Raw genomic sequence first — 25,421 nt, forward strand, 5'->3', positions numbered from 1 at the left:
TCCACTAATGCATACCTTCTCGATGGTAAGCCCTGTTACATCACTTAGGTGGCAACAAATGTGTAGAGTGGTTCTCATCAAGACGCCTGGTCAGCGTGAAGAGGAAAAGATCAGACCCTCCAGCATATGACAGCACAACAAAACAAATGTCCCTCAGTCCCCAGCAGTTTTCACTCCCCCTCTTACGGCAGCGAGAGGATCAGAGTGGAAGCAGAGGGTGCTAAGAATCTTTGGGTACGACCAGGCTGCCATGCACGGAAACTGAACTTGGCCTGTTATAACGTAAGATCACTCATCGGTGAAGACAGGATATTAGAGCTGGAAAAGGAATTAGAAAATGTGAATTGGAATATCATCGGTTTGGCTGAAACAAGAAGAAGAAATGAATCACTTATAAGTTTATCAAGTGGAAATATGCTGTACACCAATGGAAACAGTGAAAGGAGTGAAGGTGGAGTTGGGTTTCTGGTCCATAAAGATTTTAAAAACAACATTTTGGAATTCAAAAGTACATCGCCAAGGGTGTCAAGACTAATACTCAAGATTTCTAAGAGGTACAAGCTAAAGGTTATAATGATTTATGCACCAACATCGAGCCATGATGATGAAGAGGTTGAAGAAATGTACACCGAAATTAAGAGTCTTCTAGATGAGCAGAAAACCCACTACACTATTATTATGGGGGGCTTCAATGCTAAGGTTGAAAAAAGACAAAGCAGCGCAGAAAGGGGAACTATAGGAAATTTTGGAATTGGTGAGAGAAATGAAAGAGGTGAAAGACTTGTGGGATTTGCAGAATCTCAAGGATTGTCAGTAATGAACACTTTTTTCAAGAAAAGGGTAAACAGAAAGTGGACATGGAAGAGTCCAAATAGATTAACAACTAATGAAATCGACTTCATCCTCACTAACAGAAGATATATTGTGAATGATGTTACCGTCCTGAATAAGGTAAATGTTGGAAGTGATCACAGAATGGTAAGGTGTACACTTGATATAGATGTAGGAAAGGAAAGGAAAAAACTGACTCGAGTAAATAATACACAGGTCTTTGAGATAACAGAAGAGGAGAAAAAGCAGTATGTACTGGAACTTAAGAACAAGTTTGAGCTTCTGCAGACTGCTCAGGACCAAGATATCGACGAAGAATATTACAACTTTCTGAAAGTGATAAAGCCCAAGAAACCTATAGAGAAAAAGAAATCCAAAGAAGTAAAAATTAGTCAAGAAACACTTGTTATGATGAACCGAAGGCGAAAAATGAAGAGCAAGATAAACACTGACAAGGGAAAAATTGAGTATACTGAGTTATGCAAAGCTATTAGAAAGAAACTCAGAGAGGATATAAGAAGATTTAACACAAGAAAAGTAGAACAAGCATTAAGGGAAAACAAAGGATTTAAATCAGCAGCCATGAGCAGTAATACAGAAAGACAAATGATACTGAAACTGAAGAATAGCAATGGTGTACTTATAAATAGCAGAGAAGGCATAATTCAAATAGCAGAAGACTACTATAGCTCATTATACAAAGAGCAAGGGAATGATGCCAGCAGTGGGGAAGATGGATTGCAAAGTAGCAACATATACGACATACCCGATATTCTTCCTGATGAGGTAGAACATGCATTGAAGAAAATGAAGAATCAGAAAGCCCCGGGGGAAGATGAAGTTACTGTAGAGTTGTTAAAATTGGGAGGAAGAGACATAACACAAAAACTGGCAAGGCTCTTCACAAAGTGCATTAGAAAAGGTGTGACGCCTAAGCAGTGGAATAATGCAATCATAGTTTTGCTGCATAAGAAAGGAGATAAATCAGAAATTGGAAATTATAGACCAATTAGCTTGTTATCCCACATCTACAAGTTCTTCACAAGGGTCAGTACCAACAGATTAGAAAGAATACTTGATGGGAATCAACCGAAAGAGCAAGCTGGCTTTAGGACAGGATTCTCAACTATGGATCACCTTCACGTAATGTCACAGCTAATGGAGAAAGCAAATGAATATAAAACACCATTATGTCTGGCATTTGTGGATTATGAAAAGGCATTTGACTCCATACAGCATAAGGCAATGTTTTGGGCACTGGAAAGACAAGTCATAGATACCTCACATATTATGATTTTGAAGAAAATATACGAGAGTGCTACCTTCTTTATTAGACTAGACAAAGACAGTATGAAATTTAAAATCGAGAAAGGAGTTCGACAAGGAGACACAATATCTCCGAAGCTGTTTACTGCTGCCCTTGAGGAAGCTTTCAGAAGATTAGACTGGTCGCAGAAAGGAGTCAATGTGAACGGAGAGTACCTAAACCATTTACGATTTGCAGATGACATTGTGATCATAAGCCACGATCCCAAAGAATTAGAGGAAAATCTTAATCAGTTATGCACAGTTAGTAAGGATTTTGGACTAAAGATGAATATGGCTAAAACAAAAGTAATGATGAACAAGTATGCCACAGAAAGGAAAATAATGATTGAAGGAGCAGTAATTGAAAAGGTGGAGTCATATACTTATCTGGGACAAGTCATTAGCTGTAATAATGATAAATGGCTGGAAGTCAAGAGAAGAATAAATTTTGGATGGATAGCATTCAGGAAATATAGTCACATACTGAAGAGGAATATCCCAGTTTGTCTGAAACGTAAAATAATGAACCAATGTATACTCCTCACCATGACTTATGGAAGTGAAACTTGGGCACTCACCAAAAGAATGGAAGAGAAGCTGAGAACTACACACCGAAGAATAGAACGAATTATATTGGAAATCAGACTGTTAGATAAGAAGAGAAACACATAGGTTAGGGCAAACTAAAGTAAAGGATATCCTTATCAAAACTAAAGAACTAAAATGGTCTTGGGCAGGACACCTAGCTCGAAGACATGATGACAGATGGACTAAGAAAATAACAGAATGGTACCCAAGAGGAGCTAGACGAAAACCTGGAAGACAAAGGCGGAGATGGATAGATGAAATTCATGAGTTTTTGGGTAGTAAATGGATGGCCAGTGCTCAAAACAGAAGGAACTGGAAAGTTGCTGGAGAGGCCTTCATCCTGCAGTGGATTGAAAATGGCTGATGATGATGATGATGAACGCGATTTCAGCCACATTTCAATCCGACCCAATGGTTTTTATGCTTTTCACCTCAAAAATCGAGCAAACCGATTGTAAAATAGTTCATACCGACTCGACGGTAATATTGAAACTAGTCATATTTAGAAATAATTATCATAAAGCTGCACTGACTAGTACACTGGTGTGCAAAACGTAAGAAGCAGTCAGGTTTTCACCTGTAACTTTTATCACCTGTAACTGTTGGAGGCCTCTGTTTTAATTAATATTTTTTCTGTATAATAATACAATTTCTCAAGGGTTATTTCATCACAGTCCTGTGCGAGCTGCTGTACTTTTTTTTTCTATCTTAATTTTAAATTTAGAACGGTTCCGGAAAATTTCTGCAGAACTGAATCCTGTACGTAATTCGTATTTTTAATTCCGTCCATAATTAAGGACGGAATTCCTCATCTTGAAATACAGAAAAGATAGTTTCATTATGACTTTATTTATCGTACTCCTCTTCGTGATAAATTCTCTTACTTTCTTAAATTCATAATCCAAAGGATTGTCTCGGCAAACAGGACACTACAAATCCTATTTCCTCTTCCCTTGTTCAGGATACTATATCATTTTATTTTCTACCTCACAGCATAATGTCAAATATGGGCGACTTGACCGTTCATAAAGTGTATATTAACTTGAGGAATTATAAATACCGGTACTACAGAGTCGTCCAACTTGGCAAACACTGTTTTTCATTCTGTTTAATTTCTCTGAAAAGTAGTACAGCTTCCGGTACTTCGCAAGTACAATATTAAGAAGTATGTCCCATTGAAGAGCACTTCAGACAGTTTGAGAACTGAGCAGCGGTGAAGTCCTGGTTTCTCCTTAAGTTTCATGGTTCGTTAATAAATTCGCGGAAACTTTGAGGGCTATTTACAGAACAGCGAAATTACGGCTTTTAGTAGATAACGCACCTCTTCCCAAACAGGTCAAGATGCGTGATATGGCTGATGGAGTCCTAATAGGAAGAGGCAAGTATTTTAAGCAGACAGTTTGTTTATACATTGTGGCTCGTTCCTTCATAGAAGTTCTCGAGCTTAGGTAAACTCACGAGATTATTGTCGTGTTTCATCTTTACTGCATTCTGATGGAGCAGGAGCATTCTTCCGCAATCTGTAAGTTTATATATAGCTCCACCCCTAATTAACAGATGGAAAATGTCAACATTTCGCTGTTATCGAATCCTATAAACTCCTCTGATACGTATCGACCTTCAGAAACGGTGCACATAGATTACAGGAAGCACCTCAAGTTCTGCAGATGATGTTAGGTGTCTATCGAGTGCTAAAGCAAAGCCTCTAAGGCGTATATTGCGTCTGTAACTGCACGTCTTCTTCAGTCTGTTTGCTAGGCGAAAAAAAAAAACAAAAAAACACGTTACTCCTGAGACGGACTAACAGCCGCGTTGTCAAAAAAAGTTCATAAAACTTCCTCGCCTTATTGACTAGATGTGATAGCTGGCTTTTTTTCACCATTGTAGGGAGAACGATGATTGTAACTACCGTAATACCGTGAAGATATATGTCTTGCAACAAGGTCATTTCAGATGAAGATATAGGTATCTTCCTGTTGCATGTTCAAGTATAAAAACTTAAAAGTGACTGAGATAGAGAATCATCACGTCCAATGTCAATAATAGACACAAAGAAAGTCCAAGAATTGCTCAAGAAAAATCCCTAATCCATAACTATTCTAAATAATCAACAGACGGAGGTCAATTTCTGCTGCCTCCAATAGATATAGTTTTGGAAGCCACTTCCGTTTGACCTTTAAACCAAGACTCACTTTCAGAAATTATTGCGTTACATAGAATACCATCGTGAAAATTCTTTTTTACGAGAAAAGTAATTCAAGATAGAAAGAAGGAGAATTCTGAGGAGGAATTGGTTAGAAGAATATGGAAGATGGTGCAAAACTTCAAAGATGTATTGGCTTAGAATCCATGTTTCAGCATGTAAATTGTGTGTAGAGGAATTATGTGGAGCCACCCAACAAAGATCTCATTTTGGTGATTGTTGCACATAATTCTGCCTTTGCATCATCTAGAATTGTAACAGTTAATCAAGGGATCCATTACACAGAAATCTTATAGTTGTGCATGTGGTTTTGTATGATATTTTTCACATTCCATTTGGCAAAAGATGCAAAGAAAAACAGCAAAGAGTTCTTTACTTACATAAACTCTAGAAGGAAAGGGATGAATCGGATTGGACCACTTAACATAGATGGGTTGACTATTGATGATCATGCTCAGGTAGCTAATAAACTGAATGAGTATTTTCCATCTACATTCACACGAAGAGTTATTCAATGAGGAGAGTGCCAGAAGTTTATTAAACTCTAACAGGCTGCTCAGTGATTTTGTAATAACGGAGAGCGAAGTGGAGGAGAAATTGTTGAAGTTCAAGGAGGCACAAAGGAAGTAAGAAAACCCTTAACCGTAACTATGAGAGCTTCCTTGGACTCAGGGGAGGTCCTCCATGGATTGGAGATGTGCAAAAGTATCCCCAATTCCCAAAAGGGGTTCAAAAGGTGACACAAGTAACTATTGACCTGTTAGTTTAATTTGTGTTCCGGGGAAAATAATGGAATCACTGGTTAAAGAAGCATTGCAGGATCATCTAGACAAGACTGCAGTAATAGTTAAGACACAGCATGGGTTTGTTAAAGGGAGGTCTTGTCTGACCGATTTGATTGGATATTATATGTCACAAAGGAACTGAATGCCAAAAATAATTTTGATATCATATACTTGGATTTCAGGAATGCTTTTGATACTGTTGCACATGGAAGACTGGTGTACAAATTGGAGAGGTATGACATTAAGGGTAAGTTGCTACAATGGATAAAGAGATGGTTCAGTGGGAGACGACAGAGAGTGGTAATCAATAGAGACTGCTCTTCGTGGACAATTGTTATTAGTGGAGTTCCCTAGGGTTCTGTCCTGGGCCCACTGTTGTTTTGTATATTTATCAATGATATGATGAAAGTATATCAGGTTTAATGTCCAAGTTTGCAGATGATACAAAGGTTGGCAGGGTTGTTAACGACAGTAAAGACAGTATGCTACTCCAACTTGATCTAGATAAGTTAGGCAAATGGGCTGAGAAGTGGCAACTAAAGTTTAACGTTTTAGACTCCCAGGTAGCAAGTACAGCTTGTCTGGCATATCTGAGAGAATGTCTGTGACAACCTCAAGGACCAGATATGTTAGATATAAAGTTTTGTTGCAGTGAAAAAAGGCTGCAAGATTTTCTCATGTCTTCTTAATGATATACAGGAATTTTGCTAGCAGGGATAAGGGGGGATTGTCCCCTTGTACAACGCAATGGTCAGGCTGCACCTTGAATACTGTATACAGGTCTGGAGGCCTCATTTTAGGAAAGATATAGAGCTGCTGGAACGAGTACAGAGAAGGGCAACGAGATTGGTGAGTGAAACAAAGGGTAGGTGTTACCAAGAAAGGCTTAAGTACTGCAAATTGCAGCGACTGGAGACTAGGCAACTGGGAGGTGATCTAATTGAGGTGTATAAGGCCTTGAATGGATTGAGCAAGCTCAATGCTAATGGGATTCTTCCTCTTGCTCAGATTACTCGCCTGAGGGGGCATAAATTGAAATTGAGGAAAGAAAATTATAGAATAGTTGTGCGGAAATTCGCCTTTAGCCAGCGGGTGGTTGTTAGTTAGAACAAACTTCCATCTGTTGTAGTGGAGGTCAGCAATCTGTTGTAGTGGAGGTAAACAAACATTTGGAGCGAATGGATGGGTGAAATCGGAAGGGTGTTTTTTTTTTTGGCTCATGCTATATAAGCTTGCTTTCTTGCACCATATGGCATACTAATGCTAATACACGGAATTTACAGACATGTTATATACATGGCGCTATATGACCAAAATTGCTGATGTGCATAAACACTACAACAACAACAACAACAACGTTTGACTCAGTCCTTCTTCAGAGGCTACTGCATTAACTGCAACATGTTGGGATTATTCTAAAGATTTTTAGGTGGGTTGCAGAGTGGCTGCAGGGCAGAAGGCAGAGGGTTCAGATTAATGGGTGTTCTTCAGATTGGTGTAACATCAGCTGTGGTAACCCGTAAGGATCGATTCTTGGACCACTCTTGTGTCTGATTTTCATAAACGACATCGATGAAGGGATAAAAGGCGTAATGTCAAAATTTGCAGACCGCGTAAAGATTGGAAGAATCGTTAATGATCAGCGCTAAGCAGCATTCCTGAAGCCTGTTAAAGTTACGGTGATTTGAACAGGCTTCAAGAATGGTCAGAAAAGAGGCAACTATGTTTTAATGCAGCAAAATGCAAGGTCTTACACCTGGGAAATAGCAACCCCGAAATAAATTATACATTTGATGGGGTTGAATTAAAAACAGTATGGGAAGAAACGGATCTGAGTTATGATATGAGTAGATATAAAGTTTTCTGAGCAGTGTAGACAGTCGGCTAGAAAAGATAAATCATCTATAGGACGGAGTGATCCTATCGATGATTTATCGAACAGGAAGTGGGATTATGACCTCCCTATTCTGTAGAGATAGGGTAGTCATAATCCCACTGTATAAAGCAATTGTAAGACTGCATTTGGAATACTGTGTCTAAATATGGAGACCTTGTCTGAAAAAAGAGATTGAGCTTCTTAAAAGGGTCCAAAGATGGGCAACTCGCATGGTGAGATCGGCAAAGGGCTACCGTACGACGAAAGACTTCGACTGTGTAGGCTACAGAGCCTGGCAACCAGGCTCCTTACAGAGGACCTGATTGAGGTTTATAAGACTCTGGGGGAGGTTAGTAAAATGAATGAAGGCGAGATTTTTGCTGTTATAAAGAATTCCTGAACTGGGGAATTCCATAAATTCAAATTACAGGGGAAGAAGTATGAACTAGATTGTAAAAAGTTTTCTTTTAACCAAGGAGCTGTTGAATACTGGAACAAGCTTCCCTTGCGGTATTTGCGGCTGACAATTTGAAGAAATTCAAAGATCAACTGGACATTTACCTACTTGAGAAGGGAAGCGCACAATTCGAGGGTTTGGTGTCAGACAACGTTAACTAAAAAATCATTTTATATTAAACGATTTTGTAATTAACCAAGAAAAAGTAATTTGGTTTATCGGAAATGTGCTTATTGCCCAAGCTAACTTGTAAACTACTAGAGAAATACATTTCTATGACATGATATGCATTGTCATTTGTAAAAAGTTAAACTAAAGTTGTCTCAAAACAAAAATGCAATTTTGTAGTTAACGTTGTCTGACACTAAGCCCCGAATTTGTTTTGTATTTTCTTATCTATTGTTTCTTTTTCTTTCTTTTTTTTTTTTTTTGGCTGGTACAGCAGAAATTGACTTTCTTGCACTAAAGTAAAAGTATTATTTTTTAGGCCACCCGAATAATTAAATTCAGCTACCGTGCTGTGTGTCCTATGTCTGTTAATTGCGTGTGTTCTATGGTCGATTTGTCTGTTTTGCTGGACGAAAAACCCCAGTTTCTGTGGAAAAAACCATGCTATCTACGCCTCAGACCGACTAACTCAGCCACGGAGTGAAAAAAAAAAAAAAGAAAGTCCATTAAAGTTCCTCGCGTCATCAACGGGATTCGAACTGGGGCTTTTTCCACGCGGTGGGGGAGATCGGTGACGATACTACTGTCACGCAGACGACTTTCTTGCACTATATGATTGACACCAATAATACATTGATCGACAAAATTAGCAGAACAAAATGTTTTTCATGAATATTTTATTGTGAACAGCGTCGCAGAAGGTGAATATTTGATATAATAAGCTTGTTGTTTGGTTTTAAGGAGTATTAGCAACTAAGGCCATATTGCTCCGGGATATGCGGTGGTCATTCCCTGACCTTTCCGCATCCTCCGTATTTGGTGGTAACAGGCTGGAACCCCGGTCTAATCAAGAAGCAATGCTGCTCCTTCCCACCTGGCTGCAGAGGCGCCTAGATATAATAAGCGTCGGTGGAATTCAAATTCCACGTATCCAATAGAAATCGATCTGCCACCTTGCAGAGCCGAACATTATGCAAATTATTCATGCTTATAAAAATACGGGTTGCAACCACGTCACTTTATTCCCGTGTTTTGGCTTGCTCAGTGAGGTAGCCACATCTACAGTACTCAGTATGACAAGCCATCGTCGATTAGATGATATTCTTTGAGATGGCGGACCGTTGGGCGAATTGAAGTCGGGCAATCGCAGTTGTTGTAGGGTTTTTTAGGGGCATCAGCGACTAAGGCCATATTATTCCGTGTATGCTGTCTGTAAATTGCGTATGTTCTCAGGTCGATTTTCTGTTTCGGTGGATGAGAAACCCGATTTCCGTGACTAAAAATCATGCTACCCTCGCCTGATACCGACTAACTCAGCCACGTTGTGAAAAAGGCTCATAAAATTTCTTCCCATCATTGACATGATTCGAACTCAGGTCTTTTCCATCTGGTTTTGAAATGACGGCGATCCTATCAACTGTACTGTCCACGAAAGCGGCAGTCGCACGCAGAAGTGGCATGTTGGCTTAATGTGTCACGCAGTGTTGTCTCGGCACTATGGAAGAGTCTGCGCGATAGCAGAGTGGTATCATCACCGTCTTCCCCACACCGGATGGAAAAGGCTCGGATTCGAATCCCGTCGATGACGCGAGTAACTTTAGTGGGCTTTTTTCTCTCCGTGGCTGTTAGTCGGTCTCAGGCGTAGATAGCAAGGTTTTTTCCCCGAGAAACTAGGAGTTTTTCGTCCAGCAAACAGGCAAATCGACCAGAGAAAACACGCAATTTACAGATCAAATTAAAAAATAATAATATATATATATATACAATTTTTTTTTTTTTTTTTTTTGGCACTATGGAAGCAGTTTCAGGAGACAGGAACCATTACGAGAAGAGCTGGCCAAGGTCACCCGAGGGCCGAGGGCTACGTCAACCAGAAAAGACAACTATCTGACTCTAACAGCAAGACGAAACCCTGCAATGACCTGTCATCAACTGTTTCTTGAGGTTGCTGCGGCCACAGGTGAAACATTTCATTGGCTACGCAAGGAAGCCAGTGGTTTGTATCCCATTAACCAGAAACCACCGAAGAGCTCGTCGAAACTGGTGCCATGAACGTGTGGCTTGGAGCCCTGACAAGTGGGGTACAGTTCTGTTCTCTGATGAATCCCATTTTAGTCTACAAACAGATTCTAGACATTATTTCATCTGGAGACAACTAAGAATGCGGTACCATCCCTCCAACATCAAAGAAAGGGACACAACGGTGGAGGCGGTGTTGTCGTGTAGGGCGGAATAATGATCAACGGCTGCACCCTCTTTATGTTTTTGATAGAGGTACTGTAACTGCGAAGAGTACCGAGAACAGACCCATGAAACCTATGCACGAAATTTTAGGGGTGAGGTTAGCCCAGATTTTAAATAAATAAATTCTGTTTATCTTTTCATGCACAACGACGCCACTGCACATAAAGCTCAAGCGGCGGAGGAATATCTTGAAACTGAAGATATCCAACGACTGCCGTGGCCAGCACGATGACTAGACTTAATCCGATCGAACATGTGTGGCCCTTGGGTGTCGCATTTCACGCGGACGGCCAACTCCTCGGTTACTTGGTGAGCTAAGGTCTGCGCTGTTGGAAGAATGGGATTTGTTGCCACACAATCTTATAGACATCCTAATGTCGAGCTTGGTTCATCGCGCTTAGGCCTGTTTAGCCGTTGGAGGGGATCATACTCCGTACTGATGTCATATGACTATATTTTAGATCATCTTGTATCGGCTTCTATAATGTGACCTTTTTGGTAATTCTTATACAACCCCTATAACTGTCCTTTATACCTGTCCGAAGTTTCTCATTGTCTGCTGATTTCATCGTTATTCTATGGCACACCACCATACCAAATTTTGCTCCACTTCATCGCAAGCTGCAGGAGTTACACCACGTTTTTTTTTTTTTTTTTTCGTGTTCTGTTAATTTTGTCACTCACTGTACTTATAGCAAAGTTTCTTCGATCTAGTCTAACCCTCTTCCCCGTAATTTGAACTTGTTTTGCTGAAGAAAACACGAGTTTCGGGGGTTGCGGACCTTGATGTCCACGCCAGAGACCGAGTAACTCAGTTGCGTTGCGAAAAAAAGCCCATAAAAGTTCCTATCGTCGTTGATGGGATTCGAACCGAGGACTTTTTCACTTGGTGTATGGAGCACAGTGATTATAACCACTGTGCTACTATTACAGATTAACCTGTAGCTGTTGTAGTCTTCAGTGCTTTTCACAGCTCGTGTAACTTTCTCATGCTTTCTTTTCTGCTCTCTTAGACTGGCCAGCTGCTTATTCATCCATCTCGGCATCCTTATCGTGTTGTATTTTCTTAATTTTAAATGTGTTCATGGCTTTCGTAATTATTGTTTCAAAGGTGTTCTACAATTTTAATGTATTCGCCCTACCTCTGCAATCCGCCCGATTGATGGATGCCATGTAGCGCCTTAAACTGTCCTAGTTCCCTTTTCTGAAATTAAAACCCGTCTTTTCCTTTGACTACTGAAACATCTTTCTTCATCTTCCAATTAACGACTGCTTGATTACTGCCGCTAACGGTTCCTGTACTTTAAGCCCTGTGATGTCATTTGATTCGTGAGTAATGATAAGATCAAGTATGTTCTTTCCGACAGTGTTTTCTCTGACATGCTGGTAGTAAAAATAATAATCATATAGTTTATTTAGAAAAATACCCCAGAGTGAGTTTCCCTCCTGTTTATTCCAATTAATCTGGGCATATTGATGTCAATCTGAGGCAGATGATTAGTAGTAGTACTAGTAGGATTTTAGGAGCATCGGCGACTAAGGCCATATTGATCCGTGTATACTGTCTGTAAATTGTGCGTGTTCTATGGTCAATTTTCTGTTTGCTGGACGAAAAACCAGAGTTTCCGGGAGAAAAAAGCATACTACCATCGTCTGAGACCGACTGGCTCAGCCACCTTGTGAAAAAGGCCCATAAAAATTCCTCACGTCATCGACAGCACTCGAACCCAGCTCTTTTTCAATCGGTGTTGGAAGGACCGCAATGCTACCAACTGTGCTGCTCACGAGGACATTAAGGTGGGCATGGGCGTTGGCAGGATATTTTGCAATGTGGTGCATGTAGGAGTACATTTTTTGTTCACCAAATTTTCGAATACATGCAATGCCTTACGTTTCAATAAATTAATGAAAAATCAAAAAATGTGCATTACTTCGAAATCCAAAGGTGGTGCACTTGCACTGCCTAGCACCATACTGCCTGGGCCCATGACGGTAGGTGAACGGTATGCAAGCACACGGACTTCATCCAGATTCTCGGGAGGCACTGCACCATCACGATACGGATTTTTGAAAAGTTCCAGTTTTATTATTATTATTATTATTATTATTATAATTAGCCATATGGTGCAAGGAAGCCTGAGGCTTTTGCTGCACCAGCCAAAAAAAAATTCTGAGTTACCCTGAGAGAGAGAGAGAGAGAGAGAGAGAACAAGAGTCAGAGGTAGAAGGGAATCACCAAGAAAGAGAAGAATGATGATATCTAGCTCAGGGCTACGTCAACCAGAAAAGACAACTATCTGACTCTAACAGCAAGACGAAACCCTGCAATGACCTGTCATCAACTGTTTCTTGAGGTTGCTGCGGCCACAGGTGAAACATTTCATTGGCTACGCAAGGAAGCCAGTGGTTTGTATCCCATTAACCAGAAACCTGGGCTGGATTCTTCACTAATGCTGGTGTTCCCCAAGGTTTGTTTCTTTCTTGTTTGATGTACACATTGCAGTAGAAAGCATATAGTGCCATTGTGGTGTTAGTAAGTTAAATGTCAGTATTTGATTAGAAAGTTAATGTGAAATTTTACCAGAAATTAAGCATAATGTCTGCAAGGGGCAAAGGTTGATGACGTTGTAGAGCAGATATCATCTTTTAAGGGCACAAAAGGTGATATAGTTGTACACGTTGGCACTAATGATATCAAGAGTAGGAGACCGGCAGAATTACTTAACAAGTACAGGTCACTGTTGAAAAAAAAAAATAAATCATAGAAAACGTCTTTTAAGAGAAATAGACTATCTCTGCAGCCTGCAGAAGTGTTCAAAAGTACAGAAATGAAGGAAGTAATCGACAGAAATATATTGGGGCTGTCAGTTTTGGAGACTATTTTCCTTCGATAATGACTTGGCTATCGGTTGTGTATGATCCCATGATTAACAAATCGAAAACCACTGTGAGTGATAGCGATGAAGACTATGAAAATAACATTGATGCTAGTTTGGATGTGCCTTTCCCACCTAAGGAAGATGCTTTTAAGGCTTAGTTACCCTTCAAAGGTATGTATCTGGGATGCCGAACATGCTGATTGATATCTCTGAATAAGTTGAAGCCATTATGCAACACATTGAGCCAGGGAATGCCCAGAAATGGAAACAGGAGAAAATTTAAATTAATATTTTAAACAAACTTTTATTTATTTTTAAGTTGAAATAAGTGAAAGATAAATTATTAAAATTTCAGTGCTTTATGTTCATGTATGTTTTTTTAATGTTTAAATGAATAATCTTAAATTTGAATTTTATTCATCAACATATTTTGAGGTATGTATGTGTATTACATCCTGTCATTTTTTGTATTTTAATAAGTTGTCATTTTTTTTGTTTTTATATAATTTCTATTTTCATTTTTTTAAATTTGATAAATAATGCTTTTTGTAAACTCGGAATTATAGAGGTTCAAAATTAGCATTAGCAGAGGCATATGATGCAAGAAAGCAAGCTTATGGCATCAGCAAAAAAAAAAAAAAAAAAAAAACAACCCCTCCCATTTGTTCCAAATGCCTGTCCAGCTCAGCCTTAAATTTATTTAGGCTACCAACCTCCACAACAAAAGATGGAAGTCTGCTCCACCAACCAACCACCCACCGGCTAAAGGCAAACCTCCACACATCCACTCCACAACTGTCCTTCCTCAATCCGAATCCATGCCCGCTCAGGCGATTACTCTGAGCAAGAGGAAGAATCCCATCAGTATTTAGTTTGCTTAAACCATTCAAGTCCTTATACATCTCAATCAGATCACCTCGCAGGTGCCTACTTTCCAGGCACTGCAATTTGCAGAACTTAAGCCTTTCTTGGTAAGAGCACCCCTTTGTTCCCCTCACCAATCTTGTTATCCTTCTTTATACTCGTTCTAGCAACTCTACATCCTTCCTGAAATGAGACCTACAGACCTGTACACAGTACTCTAGGTGTGGCCTAACCATTGCCTTGTACAACAAGATAATTACCTCCCTATCCCTGCTAGCAAAATTCCTATATATTATTGACAAGATTCCATGACCTGCCCAGGCAGCCCATTTGCACTGCTCAGCAAACTTCATATTTGACTGCACAATTACCCCCGGGTCTTTCCACTTCCTTGAGTGTAGCCACACAGTTGGTGCGTTTCTCTTGGGTTATTGCTACCCATATGCAGTACTTTGGATTTGTCAATGTTAAACTTCAATTTCCACTTCTCAGTCCACCTACCTAACTTTTCTAGATCCTGTTGCAGTAGCATACTGCCATTAGTCATTAAAAACCCTGCCAACCTTTGTATCATCTGCAAACTTGGACATTAATCCTAATATACCTTCATCAATATCATTGATGAATATACAAAACAATGAGTCCAGCACAAACCCTGGGGAACTCCACTAATAACATTAGTCTACAAAGAGCAGTGTCCATTGATTACCACTCTGTCATTTCCCACTCAACCATCCCTTTATCCATTGTAGCAACTTACCCTTAATGCCATATTTATACAGCAGTCTTCCATGTGCAACAGTATCAAAAGCTTTCTTAAAATTCAAGTATATGATATAAAAATTATTTTTTACATTCAGTTTCTTTGTGACTACATCATAGTATCCTATCAAATTGGTCAGACAAGACCTCCATTTAACAAACTCATGCTGTGTCTCAACTATTACTGCAGTCTTGTCTAGATGATCCTGTAATGCTTCTTTAACCAGTGACTCCATTATTATTTTCCCCAGAACACAAGTTAAACTAACAGGTCTATAGCTACTTGTGTCACCTTTTGAACCCCCTTTGTGAATTGATGATGCATTTGCACAACTCCAGTCCATGGGGGACCTCCCATGAGTCCAACCTGTAACAGCTTGAAAAGCGAGGTGTCGGAGAAGAATATCAATTAAAAAGGAATACACAGTCCATTATTAGTTAAAAAAATGAGTGATAAGGGTTATTGAAATGATATTTGCTTTGTCACATGCACACACATCCCCACAGTTTAAGCAACAGTGGCTGATTTCCACTTCAGTAAAGCCGAGCCACCCGCATTACGTCTCTGGGCACACTGATATATGTACCAGAGTTCTTCAATAAAGAATGATCATAATTTTTCATGAACAATCATGCTATTTCGTAAAATTTCCATAAGAGACACGATATTATTCCGAAACATTTGCAAAGAGAGTTCTAATATTAAGTGATGAAAGTTTGTAATGAATGCAAAAAGTTATCTTAAATTTTATAAGATTACAGTCCTAACAACATATTTAACTCAGATGAATGGCTTGTGTGATAAGTGTTTGCCTGCCAAAAAAATGACTTTTAAAGGCAATTCTTATCATAGCAGTAAGCATAAAAAATTAATCCGACAATTTTTAATTAATGTCACATTTATTTTTTATGTCATAATAGACTTATGGTTGTGGGTAATGTGCATTTGCAGGCTGATTTGCATGTTGTGTGGGATGAAAAACCTGAAAAAGCTCACAGGAAACTCTACGCCCTTCACCCAAAATTATCTAATTACAACCTCAAAGAGAGGACTAGAAATTCTTTAGTGATCATCAATGGGAATCATAATGGTAAACACAGGAGAGAACATTTTACTCTCCTTTTTGGTGTTTATGTAAGAAGTATTTATGAATTTGAAATTTTTCTAAATGGCTACTGAAGTTAGATAATTTTTTTTTTTTTTTTTTTTTAAAAAATCATGTGATTTATTGATAACTGAAAATTGATAAAATCTTGTCATCAAACACCATGACAGAACTTGAACCGGATCCAAGGAATTATTCCGAATTTTAGAAAATGATCTGAAAGTCAAACAGAAGTGAATCCAGAACAAAAAATGGGAATGCTGTTGGAATCAATCTCTACTACTATAGACTATGAGAAAAACAAGAAGCATAGAATGTTGTTATTAAAACATAATAAATTATATAAGGTTAGCTGAATTTTTAACAACTGGTTCTATGCTCAATGCTGATGGGATTCCTCCTCTTGCCCAGACCAATCGCCCGAGGGGACACAAACTCAAACTGAGGAAAGAAAGCTGCAGAAATAGATGTGCAGAACTCCGCCCTCAGCCAGTGGGCGGTTCACTGCTGGAACAAACCCCCATCCGTCGCTGTAGAAGTTTACAGCCCAAATAAATGCAGTACTAGACAAACATTTGGAACAAATGGATGGGTGAAATAGGGAAGGGTTTTTTTTTTTTTTTTTTTTTTGGTTTATGCTGTTCAAGCTTGCAATGATGCCTCTGTTAATGCTATTGTAGTAGGTGTCAGGATATAAATGTTCCATACCAGTAGCGTAGCTACCCTTTTTCGGGCCCGGAGGCAAAGAACATGTTCGGGCCCCTACTTAATTAATGAAAATTGCAAAAACAGGTGACAGCCAAAGACGCTGGGCTCCTAAAGCGCCCAGGCCCGGAGGCAATTGCCTTGCCTGCCTTCGGTAGCTGTGCCTTTGTTCCACATAATATCTGAAATGATCTAATTTCTGCTGCTTTGGACATAACACAAAGCAGTTTCATTGATGAATTTGTAAATGGTTGCAATACTGAAATGATTTCAATACTGCAGCCATGCCACCACTTCCCAGATAAAATTGAAAGTAAAACACAAGCATGAAATGGAAGGTAATGATGTAGAAGGCATTAATGTGGCTACTTGCTGAAAGCAATAGATGTACTACATGGATTTATTGAGTCTTCCAAATGCCACAGAAAATAATTTCTTTTCAATAAATCATATTGAGGACACTGTGGATCAGTGAATCGATGAAGAAAATGTACACATTAATTCTTATACTCAATATTTTAAATAAAGTGAGTGGATAAGTTTATGCTTATATTTTTAATACAATGTTAAAGTTCTTTTTAAACTTTTAGTTAAAAATTTTCTTACTGTATATTTTAAATAAAATAAGTGTTTAAGTTTATATTTACATTTTTAATAGAACATTTATAAAGTTCTGTAGTTATAAAAAAATTTTTAATATAAAATTTAGTTAAAAATTCTGAGTGGTAAGACAATGTATTAATAAGGGCTACTGTATTTTAAGTTGCAACTAATTTTTAACAGAAAAGCAGTAATTTTCAAAAATTCTGTTTTTCTTTTTCCTTTAACTCTGAGTTATTGAGAATCTATAGTATATACCAAGTGATGCTTTACTTCTATAGTAGTACAATTAGGAAAACAAAATGTTATATACAGTAAAATATTTCTATGGATATTACAGATCACCTGTTGATAACATCAAGTTGAATTGTAATATGTTATACATATATAATAATGTTATAATTATAAATCTTATTCGCAGTATATTTGAGAATTTTAACATATTATGATTCAGTTAATAAATGGTTTAGTCAAGTGTCTGTATCCATACTGAATTCATTATTTAACCAATTGAGATCTCTTCTGTCTATGGCTTCATATAATTTAGGTCGCTTCATCAAAGTCATTACCATCCTCAGTGTAGACCAAATTGTTTCTGACATGGTTGCCCTAGATCCCTGAGGTCCACGTCCAGCATTTTGGAGATTTAGAGCAGTTAGAAAATGCTCTGCAGCCTCTCTGTAGGCACCCAGATTTATGAAGGTTATGCATATAACCTACGTATTCGTTGGTAATTGGTTATTTTTATTATATAATACAATAATCTGGTCCCTAAATCTCTGTAGAACGATAGTCCTCAGTATTAAACCAAGATGCCGATTGATCCAGCGAGTAATCTGTACTCGCTGGATCTATTTACCTAAGAAATAATGGTCACAGGTTCGAATATTGCCCCTGGTATGGGCATTTTTGTGATTGTCTAACACTTTTTTAATGAGAGGTATTGGTAGTGGAATATGATTTCAGCAATTAATCTTTAAACTAAATACATACTACTGTACTATCAAAAGGATTCTTTTATGAACCAGTGCTGAATGACTCGCAAAATGAACGAATTTATGCGTAGCATATGCTGCTGTACGTGGTATCAATGACATACAGTCTAGGAAATGCGTAAAATAGAGAGAAATTAGTGTTTGGAAGTTATAATGTTCCATTATAACTTCGATCCGATAAATATCCCACATCTGCAGTTATTCTTAAAGTTCAGCTAGCTGTTTCACTTCTACCCTCTGAGAATTCTTCAAACAGCGCCGGATTTTTGAGTCTCTACTGTACAATTAAAAAAGTTGAAAACTAAAATCAACATTTTTAAATTTCTGAATGAGTGGGAATGGCTAACGTTTCTTAAAGGTGGTTTCTTGGTGTAACTGAATTTACTGGTGTGGGGGTGGTGTATTTCATTGGTGCAGTGTCTACAATGTTATTAGCACGTTCGCAAATATTCTAAAAGCTACACAGCAAGTTAAGTATGAGAATATTTGGTTGAAATAAAGGAATTCTAGGATGAATTTGAGTGGATGATTGAGAATGGGAAGGAGGGATAAATGTATATATTTTTTTATATAAATTTAAAAATATATGAAATTAGTTTTAAGGGTGATTACAGAGAGAAAAGTCGTTAATTTCAATAGGGTGGCTGTTGGTGTTGTCTTATTTTTATTTTAATATACTTACTGAAATCAGATTGTTCGTTTTGTTTCTTCCTTATGAGACGAACATTCACGCTCTAGTACAACAGTTTGTATTCTATGAAGATTTTAATTAGAAAAGCTCTTTAATTAATTTTGCTTATTATTACTATTACATACTTTTATTATAAAAGATCGCTTAATACATGTCAAATGATCAATTAAAAAACAGACTGCCAGGCTTTGAAAATCGAAAATTAACGAAAAGAAGAAGTTAGTTCAACCAGTTACGAAACCAGTTAGTTCAACAGTTACGTGTCCTCAAAATCCATTAAGAACAATTAATGCGAGTTTGGATGATGAACTTCTCGACCTTTTCCAAATATCGCGATTTCTTTACGGATTATTTTTTAACTCCTCCTTTGACTATTCGAACTGTTTTCCTAAGTTTATTTTGAACGCAGAAGCAAGAATACCTGAACGCGAGTCTGGATGCATGACTTTTCTATAGATACTTTCATGGGAACCCTACTTTCCAACTGTCATCTGTAATGTTCCCACCCTCTTCCAAACCAGTCCGAACACATGCCTCAACTACTCATCACACATTCCACCAGCTTTTCTTCATTTATCCCTTCTGCTCCTGTTTTCCGGAGCAACCTTCCTTCTCATAATTTTTATATTTTAAAATTACAATCTACACATATTCAAGCCTAAGGTCAACAAGCACCTTTTGTCTCAGCCTTCAGGACATATACGATACTAAGCACTCTATGTTCTATTACCTTTCGTGTTTGGGGTTTTCCTAAAAAAGAAAAAAAAAAAATTTCGAATGAATCCAGAGTTCGAAATAGAAAATTTTACGAAACGGAAGGCCCGTTAATAATAAATCATTATTTTAATAATCAAATATATACATGGCATTACCGATGCCATGTATATATTTGTATTTGACGAACCCTAACGGCGTTCCGGTGCGTTCTGATCTATTGTGAGCCCTGAATGGCTCATGAATCTTTACAGATGCAGAACTAAAGTGTAAGGTCGTAAACAAAAGTACATTCAAGGATGGATTTGATAATGCATAATAGATTCCTGTAAATTGCATTTACACACTTTCTTTTGCTGTTTTCACAACAACCACGTGCATAACTTTAAAATTTTAAAGTTAAAAAATTCTTAAAATTGGCCATCTATAGATACTGACACTCTTCATTGTACCATTAACGCACTGAATAGATATTTATCATCCTAAGAATCCCCATTCTAAACCGAGCTTGAATTATTTATTACAGTCAGAGGCGAATTTACAGTGAAGCTAATGAAGCTTATGCTTCAGGGCCCCTCTCTTACACCGGTCCCTTCTGAGGCCATTGGAGTGGCCCTTAGCAATGCGTTCACATGGTCATATGTTTTTGTAAAATTTGCAAAAGTAAGATATTTTAACCACAATCGGTTAAGAATGATATCTCTTTCCACTCCGACTTCCCATTAGTCACACTGCCCCTCGTTTCGGGTGGCATTGGAGGAGCGGCCGCCAACTTTAAGAAAAAAAAATACAAAGAAATTTTGTATTCTTTTTCTAGAAGGCCCCTAAAATTGTATCATGCTCCACGAAACTTGAATCCGTCCCCCTTACAGCACTTTTTTTTTTCTTTTGTTTTTTAACAACACTGTGTATTTAATTATTAGAAAACAGTGTTCAAAACAATTTCAAACATAAATTTATTAGGAAATAATAGGGTGAGCTGTTTTGGCTTATTTCAGAATTTGTTTGATTTTGTCTGTTTTCATATTAATTATATGAACGGTGAAATAGTATTTTATTGCCCCCAGGTGGAGAGTGACTGAAACTGCCGTAATTCAGCTTAATGGTGTTTCCATAGAAACCTGAATTTCTAACAGTTAAATCTGACAGTTGTATTCATCAGTTTAACCAACACGTGGCTTCCCTGCTACAAATAAATTTTTATTAGATCGGAGGGCACAGGAAAGAAATCAATGGGGAATTAATAGTGCACGAGCAGCATGCGTTTTAGCCGGCCGATAGGCGCTATTAAAGAAAGCCATGTGACCGGCTGAATACAAGTATCAGCTAACAAGTATCAGCTGAATACAAGTATCCTGGGGTGGATGGGATCTATCCAGTTATTTTAAAGGAGGCGGCAAAGCAACTAAGCAAACCCTTAGCCATAATTATGAGAGCATCCTTGGACTCAGGGGAGGTTCCCACGGACTGGAGATGTGCAAATGTGTCCCCAAATCACAAAGGTGGATCGAAGGGTGACACGAGTAATTACAGACCAGTTAGTTTAACTTCTGTTCCGGGTAAAATAATGGAGTCACTGGTTAAAGATGCATTGCAGGATCATCTAGACAAGACTGCAGCAATAATTCAAACACAGCATGGGTTTGTTAAGGGAAAGTCTTGTCTGACAAATTTGATTGGTTATTATGATGTGGTCACAAAGGAACTGGATGCAAAAAAATAATTTTGATATCATATACTTGGATTTCAGGAAAGCTTTTGACACTGTTGCGCATGGAAGACTACTGTACAAATTGGAGCAGAATGGTATTAAGGGTAAGTTGCTACAACGGATAAAAGGATGGTTAAGTGGGAGAAGACAGAGGGTGGTAATCAATGGGTGCTGCTCTTCGTGGACTAATGTTATTAGTGGAGTCCCACAGGGTTCGGTGTTGGGTCCTCTGTTGTTTTGTGTATTTATCAATGATATTGATGAAGGTATATCAGGCTTAATGTCGAAGTTTGCAGATGACACAAAGGTTGGCAGGGTTGTTAATGACAGTAATGGCAGTGTGCTACTGCAACGGGATCTAGATAATTTGGGCAGATGGGCTAAGAAGTGGCAACTGAAGTTCAACCTTGACAAATGCAAAGTACTGCATATGGGTAGAAGTAACCCCAGAGAAACGTACCAACTGTGTGGTACTACACTTAAGGTGGTAGAAAATGAAAAAGACCTGGGAGTAATTGTGCAGTCAGATATGAAGTTTTCTGAGCAATGCAGACAGGCTGCTTGGGCAGGTCATGGGGTTTTGTCAATGATATATAGGAATTTTGCTAGCAGGGAAAAGGAGGTGATTGTCCCTCTGTATAAGGCAATGGTCAGGCCACGCCTTGAGTACTGCGTACAGGTCTGGAGGCCTCATTTTAGGAAGGATGTAGATTTGCTTGAGCGTGTACAGAGAAGAGCAACACGATTGGTGAGGGGAATGAAGGGATTCTCTTACCAAGAGAGGCTTAAGTTCTGCAAATTGCAGTGGCTGGAGACTAGGCACCTGCGCGGTGATCTGATTGAGGTCTATAAGGCCTTGAATGGGTTGAGCACGCTGAATTCTGATGGGATCCTTCCACTTGTTCAGATTACGAACCTACGGGGGCATAAGTTCAAATTAAGAAAGGACAGATGTAGAATAGATGTGCGGAAATTTGCCTTTAGCCAGCGGGTGGTTAATTGCTGGAACAAACTTCCATCTGTCGTTGTGGAAGTTGATAGGTTAAATAAATTTAAGGAAGAACTGGACAGGCATTTGGAGGGAATGGTGTGATTTTTTTTTTTTTTTTTTGGCTGATGCTGCATAAGCTCCTACACTTGCTTTCTTGCATCATGTGCCACTACTACTACTACTAATACTACTACTACTACAACACCTCAATAAATATATAATTTACTCGTTTAATTCAGTGAGCGAAATATCGCGCACAATGTACTAAGGTGCCGAATGTGGCCAGCTAGCTTTCATGTCTACCGATATAGGAAAATTTGCATAATTTTACTACTCATGTTCGATATAAATAATTTTGTTTGTTTGTTTATATTTAAGAAATATAAACAAAAAATATACTAATGAATTCGCAGCAACGTTTTTGTAAATGTAAATGGACTGGAAGCTAGAAACGTTGATGGATGTTTTACCAGGTCTTCATAATGCGCTATTTTTAGCAAGGAATGGAAGTCCTCGTGGGTAGCACAGTTGGTAGGATCATCACCCCCCCCCCCCCATACCAAGTGGAAAAGACCTGCGTTTGAGTCCCACCAATGACGTGGTTATTTTTATGGGTTTTTTTCACTCCGTGGCCGAGTTAGTCGTTCTCAGGCGAGGGTAGCATGATTTCTTTTTTCAGAGACTCGGATTTTTCGTTTAGCAAACAAAAAATCGACCTCAGAACACACGCAATTTACAGACCGTATACACGGAACAATATGGCCTTAGTCGCTGATGCTCCTAAAACGCTACTACAGCAACAAAACTGTTTCAGGGGGCAGCGCGACAATAAGAATATCTTGTTGTACTGCCCTCTGAAATAGTCGTGCGAAAATTGGGATTTACAATGCTTTTGTGTGCATATTATTTCGAAGATTTTTTTTTTTTTTTTTTTTGAAAAACAAATTCTGTAATTTTTCATAAAATTTTCAACGAATGAAAAAAAAAAATGGTTCTCCACAACAAGCTGTAAGTAAACTTCCTTTGAAAATAAAATTAATAATGAATAAATAAATAATTAAATATTCACGCATTTTCATACATTCACCCTTAGCGGATATACTGATAGAAAACTGTACGTGTTAAGACAAATATTCCTGTTAACTTGGGATTGCAGGGAAAATAAATAAATAAAACTTGTATACTACTTCTTTATATTGTTTTTTTATTATTATTATTTATTTATTGTATTAGATGGCTGCTGCCAAAATTTATAGGCAAAAAGCAATCAATTATCTCAGCGATAATTTAACCTCTAAGATTTTAAATTTCAAAGTATACAGTACACCATTCATTAACTTTGAAGTTTGTGTTACTACTCAAGATAATCTTGAGGTAAGAAAAAAAGAACGAAACAAACAACTTACCTTCTGTGTAATTCAGAAAGCCCAAACCGATACAACATGGTTAGAATAACGTAGATACCAGTGAACACTAACATTTCTCTGTAAACAGCCTTCCAAACACTACCCCTCCACCTGAAAAGTAAACGGATAAAACCTCCCGAAGTGGACGAAGCAACGTCGTACTGGTAACTCACTGTCATTTTCGTAATCCTTTGATAATGAACTGTTGGCCGTTACGGAATGTTGTATATCAAGACACCAGGTTTATCCTGCACGTAATCTTCTTCTAAAAGAAGAAGAAGCAAGGCTTAGATATAGGAACACCAAAAGAATTAAGAAAACAGTGCGTTGATATTCAGTAACGAAAGATTTGTTTAGTAAAATCCTGCTACGAAAGTTAAACTCGAGGATGGAATGGATGGATCAATGAGAAATGAAAAAAAAATAGGCGAATACACTTTCGTATACAAACCGCCCTCGCAACGACACCTGTAACAGTATGAGTCCCAAATGACAGACGATCACGCTCCACTAAAATTCGTTTCGAGAAGTTCGCAGAAGTCAGAGCCGCGAAGGCTGCGGCGGAGGGAACGCCGTGGAAAGGGTGCTAAAATTGGATTTGGCAAAGTTTCCTCCGCAGTCTCTGCCAGCTGGCCAAAAGGGCATTTGCGCCTCTCCACCGAACGTTCCAAATGTTAAAAACAGTTACAGTAACGCATGAAAACAATTGTCTCTTCGTTGTGCACGACTGGTTACTTTCTAGTGGCCACATAAATTCAATGCAGTTATGTAGTGTGCAACACTTTAATTAATGCTTAGAGAGAGAGAGAGTATAACATACATTCGCTATATTAATATAGACCTCGGTCTATCACCACAGGTATAAATGCATAATCACGACCAAAATGGCCACACGCATCAGTCGATAAGCCTGATAAAAGGCAAATGAAAGTTGTGTGTGTTCCTCCCAGTAAAACATTTTATTTGAGAACATTGCTACATACTTGTCTTGTGATGTTTGCAAAAAAAAAAAGTTCTATTTATCTTCTGGCACGACAACATAGATCAAAGCAGTTTATATCTAATTATTTGACAAGAATATTATCTTTCATTTATTAGAGATCGAGAGGAATCGAACCATCGATCAACACAAACGCCTCTACTACTGTATTGTACTTCCCAGTTGACCACGGCTACTCCAAGTTAAGCAAATTAGAATTAGTATCTATAACACAATGCAAGGAAGCAAGTTATACACTAACAGTCATTAAAAAAAAAAACAAAAAAATCACTTCATCTACCTGACCCGTCCCTACTAATAATTTCTCCAGTCCTTTAAATTTATTCAAACTGTCCCTTTCACAACACCAGGTGAAAGTTTATCCCAAATATCAACTACTCTCGAAAGCAAATTCCACACATTAATCATTCAGCCATCTTTTTTTTTTAATTTAAATTTTCGCTCCCTCATATGGGTTGTCTGAGCAAGAGGAAGAATGCCATCAGCATTTAGTTTACTCAATCCTTAGCCGACCGGGCTAGCCGAGTGGGTAAAGTA

At 38.3% G+C, this 25,421-nt stretch overlaps 1 protein-coding gene across 2 annotated transcripts in view; it reads right to left on the bottom strand.

Moving 5' to 3' along the window:
* LOC150090444 (bestrophin-2a-like) overlaps positions 1-24,413 on the bottom strand; it is a 184,967-nt gene extending 160,554 nt beyond the window's left edge. For both annotated transcript variants that reach the window (XM_090389888.1, XM_090389886.1), the window contains exon 1: positions 23,885-24,413. In XM_090389888.1, the coding sequence (XP_090246014.1) occupies positions 23,885-24,063 (179 nt within the window). In that variant the 5' untranslated portion in view covers positions 24,064-24,413. The remainder of the gene's footprint in view (positions 1-23,884) is intronic.
* Positions 24,414-25,421: the final 1,008 nt, after the last annotated feature.

The sequence above is a fragment of the Mastigoproctus giganteus genome, chromosome 2, assembly GCF_048544385.1.
Source record: "Mastigoproctus giganteus isolate SK-2022 chromosome 2, ASM4854438v1, whole genome shotgun sequence".
Lineage (NCBI taxonomy): Eukaryota > Metazoa > Arthropoda > Arachnida > Uropygi > Thelyphonidae > Mastigoproctus > Mastigoproctus giganteus.